This window comes from Lipophrys pholis, assembly GCF_963383615.2.
Source record: "Lipophrys pholis genome assembly, chromosome: 8".
Taxonomy (NCBI): domain Eukaryota; kingdom Metazoa; phylum Chordata; class Actinopteri; order Blenniiformes; family Blenniidae; genus Lipophrys; species Lipophrys pholis.
The window spans coordinates 17,796,171-17,809,611 of record NC_137630.1 but is presented as its reverse complement, the minus strand read 5'-3'; the positions used below and the strand labels follow the sequence as shown (position 1 = coordinate 17,809,611).

The window sequence follows — 13,441 nt, the reverse complement described above, 5'->3', positions numbered from 1 at the left end:
AACAAAAAACTGTTAATAGTCATTGTGTATATGCTTTCAAAATGAAATTGAATCTGTTTGAGGTAGTGGTGGCCTGGAGGTTAGAGAAGCAAATTTGGGGTTGGAGGTTCACCACTGTAGTTCCCTGAGCATGACCACTGGTCACTGCACCATGGCAGCTCTCTGCTCCTACTGTGTGTGTAGTTAAGGTCAACTATGAATAGGTTAGGTAAAATGCAAAGATGTAATACTTCCAAGAGGGACCGCCGAAGGAAACTTCACTAACGACATTTAAGTTTTTATCCAAACCGACCACCAGAGGTCACTCAACGTTTACAGATGATATTTCGATGGCTTGACCTCAGCAGTCACTAGTCACTTGTAGGTCTGGGGTATTTTTAAAACCTTCTTACTTTTTTGAATGAGATTCCTCCAAACTGTAATTTTAGGACACTTTAGATTATCTTTTATGTATGGAAAAGCCTGAACTTTGATTAAAACTGCTCAGGAGTTAAGAGTCGTGTGATATCAATTTGATATGAGAGTGACACACTTGGGCCAGCAGTGTAGAGATTAGGGCTCTTGCCTCATAGCAATATTCTTTTCACTTTGAACCTTTTGTGTAGGGTCTGCATCCTCTCTCCCAAAACCCTGCATTTTAGTTGTTATTTTTCTAAATTGCCTGCTGGTGTGAATGTGAAAACAATAACTTCCTTTGTCTGAATCACAAAATGAAAAAAGCTCAGTTTGCTGGAAGATTATCTAAAAACTCATTGGAAATAGTTTGTTTTCATTCAGCACAGAAATGACAAGTGAATTTGCATTCATGCTGGAATCTAAGCTTGTAGTATAATGAAAAATTAACATCTTTATAACTTGACAATATTGGGTAGAAAGACTAAAAAGATCTTGGCTGAATGAAAGCAAGACAATCAATCACATCAGAGGTTTTTATTTCGAACATAGCCAAACTTGACAATTTCAGGTGTTGAATCTGAACAGCCAGATGACAAAACATTTGTTTGAAATGCATTCAGGAACACATTGCAATCAATTATTTCATGGTGAGTTAATACCATGTATGTCCCTTTTAATACTCTTCTCCTTCCTCCTCTCCCTCACCCTCAATGGAGTCGACTCCGACCTCCTCGTAATCTTTCTCCAGAGCGGCCATGTCCTCTCTGGCCTCGGAGAACTCTCCCTCCTCCATACCCTCACCCACGTACCAGTGCACAAACGCACGTTTGGCATACATGAGGTCAAACTTGTGGTCAAGCCGAGCCCAGGCCTCTGCAATAGCAGTGGTGTTGCTCAGCATGCACACCGCCCTCTGCACCTTCGCCAGATCACCACCAGGAACCACAGTGGGAGGCTGGTAGTTGATGCCCACCTTGAAACCAGTGGGGCACCAGTCCACAAACTGGATGGTACGTTTGGTTTTGATGGTGGCGATGGCGGCGTTCACATCTTTGGGCACCACATCACCACGGAACAGCAGGCAGCAGGCCATGTATTTACCGTGGCGAGGGTCACATTTCACCATCTGATTGGCGGGCTCGAAGCAGGCGTTGGTGATCTCTGACACTGAGAGCTGCTCATGATAAGCTTTCTCAGCAGAAATGACGGGGGCGTAGGTGGCCAGAGGGAAATGGATACGAGGATATGGCACCAAGTTGGTCTGGAACTCGGTCAGGTCAACATTGAGGGCACCATCAAAACGAAGGGAAGCTGTGATGGAGGACACAATTTGACTGATCAGCCTGTTCAGGTTGGTGTAGGTGGGGCGCTCAATGTCGAGGTTCCTACGACAGATGTCATAGATGGCCTCGTTATCTACCATGAAGGCACAGTCGGAGTGCTCCAGGGTGGTGTGGGTGGTCAGGATGGAGTTGTAGGGTTCCACCACAGCAGTGGACACCTGGGGAGCTGGGTAGATGGAGAACTCCAGCTTGGACTTCTTTCCGTAGTCCACAGAGAGACGCTCCATCAGCAGGGAGGTGAAACCAGAGCCGGTTCCACCACCGAAGCTGTGGAAAACCAGGAAACCCTGAAGTCCAGTGCACTGGTCAGCCTGAGGACAGAGAAAGAGGGAACAAAAAACCATTATGGACTGAGGTTAAGTTACCGAATTATATATTTTGAAGAGAAATTTTAAATCAATGCTCTGAATCAACTCACCAGTTTGCGGATCCTGTCCAGCACCAGGTCAATGATCTCTTTGCCGATGGTGTAGTGACCACGGGCGTAGTTGTTGGCAGCATCCTCCTTTCCAGTGATGAGCTGCTCAGGGTGGAACAGCTGACGGTAGGTTCCAGTGCGTACCTCATCTGAGAAGACATCAAAATTCATTAATACCTTGAATACAATGAAAAATTAAACACAGTCAAAGATATTCCACCAGAACTCACCAATGACAGTGGGCTCCAGATCTACAAAAACTGCTCTGGGCACGTGCTTTCCAGCTCCGGTCTCACTGAAGAAGGTGTTGAACGAGTCGTCTCCTCCCCCAAGAGTCTTGTCACTGGGCATTTGTCCGTCCGGCTGGATGCCATGCTCCAGGCAGTACAGCTCCCAGCAGGCGTTTCCAATCTGCACACCGGCCTGACCAACGTGGATGGAGATACACTCGCGCTGTGGAGAGAAAAAAAGAACATCAACATGAATTTTGCATTCTGTGGAAAGCATGTTTAAACTGGTAACATACTTGCTCCCCCTGTCTGAGATTAAGAGGCAGTGCAGCAGGAGGCACCACCCTGCACCACAAAATGCAGGGGACACAAAATGCCTGACAACAGCACCTGCAGGGGCAGGATTCTCTTCCCCCCTTTTTTTCTTCTTCTCTTAAATGTAATCTCGCCTGTTAACCCCCCCCCCCCCCCCCCTTCCTCGTTGTTTGCAAGCGTGAACAGGCATGCAAATTAATTTGCATGTGCCAATGTGCGCGTGCACGGAGCCATTCTGGAATATTCCACTTGCTATCGTGCCTTAATGATACAGAGCTGCAGTGGATGCTTAAACGCGGGGAAACAAAACCTGAGCCTGAACCTTTTACTCCCCAAAATGTGCATATAGATTAAAATCACAACCGGATGGAATAAGATGAAATAATTGATATATGTTTAAAGCATATAGGTATACCTAATGTGATATTTTAAAGCATAAGCTCTGTGCTGCTTCAATTCATGTTAATAGATCATTAATGGGATTTTAAATGAATTTGCTGATGGATTCCATGAATAAAAAATGATCGCTGCAATCAGAGGTCTCATCCATCCATCCATCCATCCCCACCCAATCTGCCCCTCCCTGCCTTTATACAAGGTAAGCATATGTTGAGGTGCCACACTTTCGGTTAATTACAGTTTAAATGTGATGAAATTACGTTTTGAAAATGTCTCTTTCCTTCAAAGAGTCAGATTTAGTGTCCTCGATGTCGAAGTGAAAGCCAGCCAGTGCATTGTTCTCATCTCTTCACAATGACATGGAGGCTCCACTGCAGACCAACCCACCGCATCATCACCGCTTTCATCGCTCAATATTTACGCACGAACATTCAAACATCAGTAAAGCCGTGCGTAAACATCCATGTGATTAAAAACGTTGATCCCGGGTTTGGAACCCGTTTCAAGATGAACCGAGAACCCGGCTTCTAGTAAATGTGTTTTTAACGTCGTAACGGAGTCTGAAGCAGGTAGATTGGAGGAAAACCACTTACCATGTTGCTGTTTGGAGGTTCAAAGAGGGAGAAGAGAAGGAGAAAGACGTGAAGGTTTTTTTTTTTTAAAAAGGGGGTGTTTGCGTCGCGTGTTGTACCCGGCGGGGTCGATGCAACAACTGCTGAATGGGAAGGCGGCGCTTTCAGATTTATACCGGCAGGGGAGGAGCTCGGCTCCTGTGCACCGGGGCCAAACCGGTGGGTGACTACTACTGTGTGCTGCTCAGACCCAACCTCTTCTGTACTGAAACCAAATATCAGGACGATTGTTCCCCCAACACCTGCTCTCATGGAGCAGGGGATGAATGGATGATGTGTAGATTCGTGGATGAAAGGTGGTTTTGATTTTTGTGCGTAAAAGAACAAACATAACTCTGTTCTTACTAGGCCTTTATCCAACCAGACTGATGTTTACATTATAGAATATTTGGTGTTTGGATTTTTGTTTCTGACACACACACACACACACACACACACACACACACACACACACACACACACACACACACACACACACACACACACACACACACACACACACACACACACACACACACACACACACACACACGTTTTGCATTCATACACATTAGTAGTGTGCGATACTGCAAGACTGGGTATCGATCCGATACCAAGTAAAAGATTAGCTGCTTGTATCCCCAATACCAATCCAATACCGATACTTTTTGATGTATAAAGTTAATACATCATCAAATTGCTCAATCTGGATGACTTTTCATGATCTTTTTTTTCTGTGGTCTAATAATCAGTTGAAACCCACAAAAGAATTTGGGAGAAGTTTATAGGTAAACAAAAAATACTTAATTATCATAATAAAAAAATGTGTTAAAACAAAGGCAAAAAAAATTTTTCTCCCATAAATTTGAATATTTGGATTTTTTTCTTAAATAAGCAAAGTGCACAAAACTATCACTCCAACAAATGAGAACAAAATATTATTTCACATAGAGTGTTCAGGATGGAGCAGCATCATACATACAGGAGAAAAACTGAAACTAAGTATCGATGTCGTTGCACTGGTATCATTTGATATCGATGCCAATGTAAGTATCGATATTATCTATATTTGGATCGATCCACTCACCCCTAATAGACATTCATTCAGACAGTGCTCCCCATCTCAATATACATGTTCACACCCAAACCTACATTAAAAATATACCAACAATCACCTTTGTATAGTCCTGCTTACCGTGTAAGAGACACCCATATAGTTTCACCGATCTTCAGCCCTGTAATTCTTTAAAATGATCAGTCTGGGCCTTTTTTTTAAACAGTCTCATGCTTGGACATTGTTTCAGTTCAGAATCTGAAAATGCTTCCCAGACCCAGCTATTCTCAATTTCACAAATGAGAAAATTACTGCCTCAAAAAAAGCCTTTGTGGAAATTGAATTTGAATTGTGTGGTAGTGTGTCAGTATATGCTGAGAATAAAACATAAATGTTTATCTGGTATAGCTGTAAAGGCTTGGTGTTTGTTGGCACATCCCACTTCTTCTGTCCTTTTCTGGTGTCTATTTTACTATTTTAGAAGTTGAGAGTATAAAATCCTGGGAAAAAAAGGGGATCACTCGTAATTTCATTGTACAATTATCTAACTGCTTAAAACAGAGTATTTGCTAAGCAAATAAATTGATAAATCAAACAAAGCTAATCTAATATGCGTGCAGAGCGTTTATTATTTGGGTGTGGCAGACTCCAAACTGACATCAGCCTGCACCATTTGGAGCTCCATGCTCAAAAAACAGAAACATTTGTGTGAGGGTTTTGTTTCCTCATTGCAAATCAGTACTTGATGCATTCATCAGTGATGCAAAATGGCTGAATGCTGCTGCTGCACAAGATGCAGCTGATGTCAGCTAGGCAGGCATCCCCGTTGCAGAGACTTGTCATGGTATACAGCCTGCATGCCAGCTCTTCAGCTCTCCTCCCTCTTTGTCCTAGATTTTCTGCAGTGATGTCATGCAGTGGGCCGATCACGTGGCCTCATGGCTGCCTATCTCTCTGTACGTCACTCCTGCTCAGCTGTAATGAGCCTGGGCTGAGCTTTCTCTAGTTCTGTTCTGTTTTAGGTAATAAAACTGCCCGAGTTGCAGTTTATATGACACAATGGCTGCAGGGAGGAACTTGTCTGGTACTGACTGCTGCTCTCAGAGTCTACAGTTGGAATGAAACCTCGCGCTAAAATCCTGTGAGGAATGATAGACATTTGAAAAGAGGCTTGTGAGTCCTTGTGACCTATAATCTGCACTATTAAAGTCTGCTTCAATGCTTGATAAGGTAAATAAATCCTTCATGCAGCACAAGTCAAAAACACGCACCTAAGTGTGGGTCTGCTCATCCTTTATTCTGCAGGGCAGAGGGGATGTAAAATTTACAGCCAGCCCTCAGTGGCTGCTGTTCTCCACACAAACAGCAGGGGATGAAAGAGAAAGGCAGGAAGCAGCCATGGCCACCAGCCAGGATTTCTTGAGAGAACATTCTCCACTCCTCCTCCTTCTCCTCCTCCTCCTCCTCCAGCTCCGCCCCAGCAGCTGTGATACAGGGAGGGTCTGAGCAGCTGCTCACCAAGAGGAGAGAGGGATGATGGGAATGCTGCAGAGATGGGAGTGGTTCTTCATGGCGCACTGCATCCGCACTGCATCCAGCGTGCAGAGAATCTGACACCCAGCAAAGTGACAGAGCATGCTTTCCATCTGTCACAGCAGAGTTTGTTTGCTGAACTGCTTCATGCAGGTGCTGTCACTGCGATAAGCAGTGTTGTATTTATTCTCACGTTGACAGCAGGAATTGAGATGTTTGTAGCTGTGGATGTTGATGGGCGGGTGTGGAACGCACAACAAAGATTAGAATTTTAATATATACAAATATCAAAAACACTGTCAAAAGATTATGCAAATATTCAAAATAATAACAGAATTTCGGCAGCCTCACATATGTAAATGGTTGTCCATTATGTTGAATAATTTGTAAACCTCTTACAAAACTTGTCAGACTACTATTAATGAAGATATAACAAGGGCATGCGTGGTCCAGCAATATAAAATAGATATTTTTTCATTGGCAATGGTAATTTTGTATTTCGTGGACATGGATTTAAGTGTTTTCTGAGGTTGTTTTCTGGACCTTGTCACCTTGTTTTCACTTCATGTTGCTCATTCTGATTTGTTCGTGTTATTTTGTGTTGTTTTGGGGTCTTTTTCTAGTTTTTTTGTATCCTTCTGTGGATATTTTTTGTGGATATTTTTTTCTTCTTCATTGTGTGTCTTGTGCACCTTGTGCACCTCCTGCCTGTGTACAAACCTCTGGTACACAGACAACCAGCTGTGACCCGCACCATTAAAATCTGGTCCGATGAGGCAGAAGAGGCTCTCAAAGACTGTTTTGAGACAACTGCATGGGAAGTGTTCTATGAGGACCACGGGGAGGACATCGACGGCCTCACAAACTGCATCACAGGCTACATAAACTTCTGTGTGGATTACACGGTTCCCACCAAGACCATACGCAAGTCATTGCCTCCTTGTAGTTATTTGAAGCTTCTTTCTTGTTTTGTGTCCAAAATGCTGAAAATACAAAAAGCAAATGCGGATATTAAATCAATGTATTATCATTATAAAATGTGACAATTTGAAAATAAAGGGAAATATGATAAAAATGAAACTGTAGCACATATTCATGAAAACCCTAAAAATATAGGCCTATAGTATTTCATCAGTATAAATTGTGCGTGATTAATATCGTTTGTTTAACATCAAATGAGCCTGATTAGATACTACACTAACTGACTTATAACCTCAACTGTCAGGTCCCAGATACTACGTCACATTACTATAAATAACGACAGCTGAATAACATCCACTTGATCTGGTGATAACCGGTGTAATTGGGGTTTATTTTTTCCTTTTATTGACACTTTTAGACAGATCATTTTCTTTTCAGGTCTTCCACAATGTTTGAATCATTTCATACATTAAAATCAAACAAGGTACTGTAATTGGGGTTTAACTGCAGGTATATTCATTTGAGTTTATGTCTTGAAATCTGGGCGAGTTTAAGCAGCTCCTCATTCACAGAGGTATCATTACTATCACTGGGACAACTGTTGTCATAGAATTCTCCTTGTTGTTAGCAACCAAGGAGTTTAACTGGCTGTTCGCAGACTCATGAAGAACAATTTATAGCCTTTTCAGCGAGAAAGGTAAATGTTTAAGAAAACTACAAACAGAGCTCCCACACACCATTCTTTCCTGAGAAGGACTGAAGAAAGGCAAAGCATATTGTGGGTGGCATCTATGAGACTGTGGCCTCATAGATGCCACCTTTATGATTTATTTTTGTCAACAGTTTTTAGGAGGAAGGCACATGAGTACATACACCAGAACAAGTGTGTTTCCCTTTGGAGACACAAGAGATGAGGATGAGGCTGAAGGATATGGAAAAAGCGGTGGCTGAAATCCCCCCGCAGAGGCAGCTGTAGTGCAGCCCGTTAATGCTGCCATTTAAGCCGGGGTCACATGACCACCAGATAAAGGCGGTCTGTGTGGATACCAGGCTGTATCCAGGCAACTCCTTTATTCATTTCCTGGCAACCGTTAAATCTTGCGATGGGATGGGATAGGACGGACTGGGGGCTGGGGGCTGGGGACTGGGGGCTGGGGCTTGGGTGTCTGTGGCCTACATGTCCCTCATGTATGACGAGGCAGCTTGACCTCTTTTGTAAAGAGAAAATGCCTAAAGAATGAAAACAAAACCCATCGCTTTTCTGCTTCATGAATGCATCACGTAACAATATTATTTAAATAATTTGTTGACAAACAGCATTAGATTTATATCAGTAAGTATGCAAACTGAATGATGTGTAACGAGAAAAGGCACATTTTACATTTCTTAGTTGGAGGGGACAATAAATATGTCTATTGAAATAGTGTATTTTTCTTTCTTTCTTTCTTTCTTTCTTTCTTTCTTTCTTTCTTTCTTTCTTTCTTTCCATCTTTCTCAGTAGCTCACAACAGATATTCACAAAACAATGCAATAATCCAAATTCATTTGGATATTTTGAAACTCATCCCACCTGCACATGGGTTTCATCCTACAAATGTATTAAATGTAAATGCTTATTTCCCTTTGAATGTTTTGAAGATCTGAGACACTTCTGTAAAACTGCAGCGTGGATTGGTCATTAAATCCTTCATTCATCTATTGTTATGTATTTTTATATTCAGTTGTGTGATAAAGTGGAATAGACAAGTTTAAGGATGCCAGACAGGCCTGTCTGGTACCACCACCATCAAAATTACACAGCATTTTCCTTACAAACGGGCGAGGCCATGTCTGCACTAATGCACTGACTGCACAATGATGGGAAAGTGACGGGTGGGGCTCGGAGGCGGGACTTGTGTTGATGCAGCAGCTCAGCCAATAGAAAGGGGGAATGAGCTCACGAACGTCAAAGTGACAGGGAATTGACCAATAGCGGCACAGAAGTCACCAGCGCCGGGACTTGACATGCATAAATATCCCCGTCCATCCTCCCGCGCGCCATTATGTCTTACACCGACCCCATAACTGTCGAATTGTAAGACTTCCAGTCGAGCTTCTGCAAAGCTTTAGCGCGACCGCCATACAACAAAATGGTAAGAACTACTTTTAAAATGCTTTATAAAAGTCTTATATGGAGAGCAGGCGTGATTTTAAGGATGGAGAAGATGGGGAGGGGCTATTTGTGCAAAAGTGTGACTGGGACCTTGACTCTTCTCAAACTGGACCTTTGCTGTGTTAAAGAGGCATTTTTTTGGTGTTTATCAGAAATTTTGATTGGTAGTTTAGTGTTCGGAGGTGGTGCTGGGCTTTGGCTCGATGCGGCGGGCTGAGCGAACAAAAGAGGGTTTCAGGGGATTGAGATGTGGACTGAATGAGTAATGCCGGCATCTGTCCAATTCACGGACTCTGTTTGCATTATATCCTCTCTTCTTCAGCTGTTAGTAAAACTCGAGGTGGTGGTGGGCTGCAGTTATGATTCATTGAAGTTTCAGAAAAGATAGGATGCACTTAAGCAGTATCGATTTCCCCCCCACTCCCCAAGAAACTCTACCCTTTGGCAAATGGGATGAAGTGCCCTGTCAGCGTGGTGAAAGACATTAATAATGTATGCCGGTAATGGACACTTCTGAGTTACGCATCCCTCTAAGGGCCAGCCGGCCGGAGGAAGCATATTATTGTAATGTTTTCGATTTTTACAGTCTTTGTCCGTTTTTCACAATATGAGACCAAACTTTGCTTCAATGATTAAGTGCGTGACGTCATCGGTTGCTAAGGTGCATAGCAAAGCAGTACCAGCCGTGATTCCAGACTGCACACGTTTTTAATAAATAAAAGTACACCTTTGTAAACAACCACTATTTTCTTATATGCGTCTTTTTTTTTTAAACTTGTTTTTTCTTATTTATTTTCCATATTTCACTTGAATTTAAAAAGTGATTGCATACAGCTAAATTAACCCGGCTTCTCTCCACAGCGCGAGTGTATCTCCATCCACGTTGGTCAGGCCGGTGTGCAGATTGGAAACGCCTGCTGGGAGCTGTACTGCCTGGAGCATGGCATCCAGCCGGACGGACAAATGCCCAGCGACAAAACCATTGGTGGAGGAGACGACTCGTTCAACACCTTCTTCAGTGAGACCGGAGCTGGAAAGCACGTGCCCAGAGCAGTTTTTGTAGATCTGGAGCCCACTGTCATTGGTGAGTTCTGGTGGAATATCTTTGACTGTGTTTACTTTTTCATTGTATTCAAGGTATTAATGAATTTTGATGTCTTCTCAGATGAGGTACGCACTGGAACCTACCGTCAGCTGTTCCACCCTGAGCAGCTCATCACTGGAAAGGAGGATGCTGCCAACAACTACGCCCGTGGTCACTACACCATCGGCAAAGAGATCATTGACCTGGTGCTGGACAGGATCCGCAAACTGGTGAGTTGATTCAGAGCATTGATTTAAAATTTCTCTTCAAAATATATAATTCGGTAACTTAACCTCAGTCCATAATGGTTTTTTGTTCCCTCTTTCTCTGTCCTCAGGCTGACCAGTGCACTGGACTTCAGGGTTTCCTGGTTTTCCACAGCTTCGGTGGTGGAACCGGCTCTGGTTTCACCTCCCTGCTGATGGAGCGTCTCTCTGTGGACTACGGAAAGAAGTCCAAGCTGGAGTTCTCCATCTACCCAGCTCCCCAGGTGTCCACTGCTGTGGTGGAACCCTACAACTCCATCCTGACCACCCACACCACCCTGGAGCACTCCGACTGTGCCTTCATGGTAGATAACGAGGCCATCTATGACATCTGTCGTAGGAACCTCGACATTGAGCGCCCCACCTACACCAACCTGAACAGGCTGATCGGCCAGATTGTGTCCTCCATCACAGCTTCCCTTCGTTTTGATGGGGCCCTCAATGTTGACCTGACCGAGTTCCAGACCAACTTGGTGCCATATCCTCGTATCCACTTCCCTCTGGCCACCTACGCCCCCGTCATTTCTTCTGAGAAAGCTTATCATGAGCAGCTCTCAGTGTCAGAGATCACCAACGCCTGCTTCGAGCCCGCCAATCAGATGGTGAAATGTGACCCTCGCCACGGTAAATACATGGCCTGCTGCTTGTTGTACCGTGGTGATGTGGTGCCCAAAGATGTGAACGCTGCCATCGCCACCATCAAAACCAAACGTACCATCCAGTTTGTGGACTGGTGCCCCACTGGTTTCAAGGTGGGCATCAACTACCAGCCTCCCACTGTGGTTCCTGGTGGTGATCTGGCGAAGGTGCAGAGGGCGGTGTGCATGCTGAGCAACACCACTGCTATTGCAGAGGCCTGGGCTCGGCTTGACCACAAGTTTGACCTCATGTATGCCAAACGTGCCTTTGTGCACTGGTACGTGGGTGAGGGTATGGAGGAGGGAGAGTTCTCCGAGGCCAGAGAGGACATGGCTGCTCTGGAGAAAGATTACGAGGAGGTCGGAGTCGACTCCGTTGACGGTGAGGGAGAGGAGGAAGGAGAAGAGTATTAAAATCCACAAAGGCATTAAACCACTTCAAAAGCTCTCACGTACGTTCCAAAATTATTTTTGTTTTTTGGTTATGCAGAAACTGCAATGATCAAATGAGATAATTCTGTTGGATGAAAACACCAGAAAGCAGTTTGAGCAGTTGTAGCCTGGAGTTTACACTTCACTGTTAGAAAGCAGTGTTAAGATGCAAGTTCAGCACTGTTTGATGCAATTAATTCCTGTTTCAGATTGTCTGATCAAAAACATTCCAAATAATGTTTGTCAAATCCCAAAGTGTCTGAGTCTATTCTAAATTAAAGTTTCTGCAAAATAAGTTGTGTCTGTCATCTTTGTGTTGTTGCATTCTAAAGGAGTCTACTACAAACCCAATCCTCCCTTTTTACCTTTGGACACATCGATGACTAATAAGAATTCAACATATGTCACTGTTTTTCTATGTGTATTCTTAAGTTAACAATTTGTCAATATCAATTTTACTGTAAATTTTATTGTACCCTGGTTACAATATAACAGATTCAGCACCTACAGGCAATTCAGAGTCTGCTTTAACTACTATGCATTAAGAACATATGTAAAAGCTAAACCTGGAAGGAAACTCAGGTGGTTGTGCGTCTGTTGGTGACTTCTGAATTTGTAATTGTTTACTTCCCCCTGGTGGTGGTGTTGGGTAATAGTTATATCATGGGCAGGTCACCAGTCAATGGGAGGGGACGAGTATCAAAAAATGTCAGTGTGTTGAAATTAACATTTCATCAATGAATTAAACAGATTTTCTGAGATGTGCGCCAAAATAGTGAACTCATTAATCTACAGCTTGCACAAGAAAAACTCCAACATATTGTCACTCTGTCAACTTCTTAACATATCAAGACTCAAATAAATACAACAAAAACCATTAAATTCAATCAAAGTAAACGTTTGTGATATCTTTTAAGTGTATGATTGAGCTGCCAATTGAGATGAATGAAAGTGATAACAGAAAAACTGCAGTCAAGCCTGGAGGGTTGAGCTGAGGGTTGAGGTGTAGACCTACAACACAGAATCACATTCCTTACTCAGCTTTCACACACATTTTGACATCTGCATATATTTGTTTTTAATGCAACCATTTTCTTGAGGCTAAGTATTTTTAGATCAATGTGTCTGAGGTCAGGTCGTGTTTCTCCATCGGTTTAAAAAGATGAAGGAGTGGAGTATTACCAGATATTTATTTCCTTTTCATTGATTTGTGCCATACAGTCAAATTGAGTTTGTTCACTCAAACATATATGACAAGTCGTTGCTTGTCTTTAGTTTTATTATCTTTTTGATTATATAACAAAACATTTATTTCATATACGAATTCGTTTACTTGCATTAATCGGTGATCTGCTCTTCATTTTTTGACATAACCATGGTTCAATATGGATCCGTAAACTGCATTTACGGCTTTACCTAACTCCGCCACTTGGGGGCAGCAATATTCCACAGAAAAATTATTTCACGTCAACTACTTCAGATTAAAAATTACAGCCTGTTGTCAAAAACATGAAGTTTTCTCTTTTCCAATACGTCCCATTGAATGTGTTATTTCAATTATATCAGGAGTTTCCTGACTGAGAGACATCCTGGCCTGGTTTATAAAAGGTGTGGCATTCACTGAAGCCCAAGGAAGAGGTCGAGGGTGT

The 13,441-nt window shown here is 43.0% G+C and overlaps 2 protein-coding genes across 2 annotated transcripts; one reads left to right on the top strand and one right to left on the bottom strand.

Moving 5' to 3' along the window:
* Positions 1–912: 912 nt before the first annotated feature.
* Positions 913–3,931, bottom strand: LOC308113246 (tubulin alpha chain-like). Its single transcript, XM_080469323.1, has 4 exons — positions 3,695–3,931; positions 2,388–2,610; positions 2,158–2,306; positions 913–2,050 (listed from the first exon to the last, which is right to left on the bottom strand). The coding sequence occupies exons 1-4, from the start codon at positions 3,695–3,697 to the stop codon at positions 1,070–1,072; spliced, it is 1,356 nt and encodes a 451-aa protein (XP_080325449.1). The 5' UTR covers positions 3,698–3,931; the 3' UTR covers positions 913–1,069.
* Positions 3,932–9,256: 5,325 nt separating this feature from the next.
* LOC308113245 (tubulin alpha-1A chain) lies at positions 9,257–12,080 on the top strand. The gene is made up of 4 exons (XM_080469322.1): positions 9,257–9,352; positions 10,234–10,456; positions 10,538–10,686; positions 10,794–12,080. The coding sequence occupies exons 1-4, from the start codon at positions 9,350–9,352 to the stop codon at positions 11,772–11,774; spliced, it is 1,356 nt and encodes a 451-aa protein (XP_080325448.1). The 5' UTR covers positions 9,257–9,349; the 3' UTR covers positions 11,775–12,080.
* Positions 12,081–13,441: the final 1,361 nt, after the last annotated feature.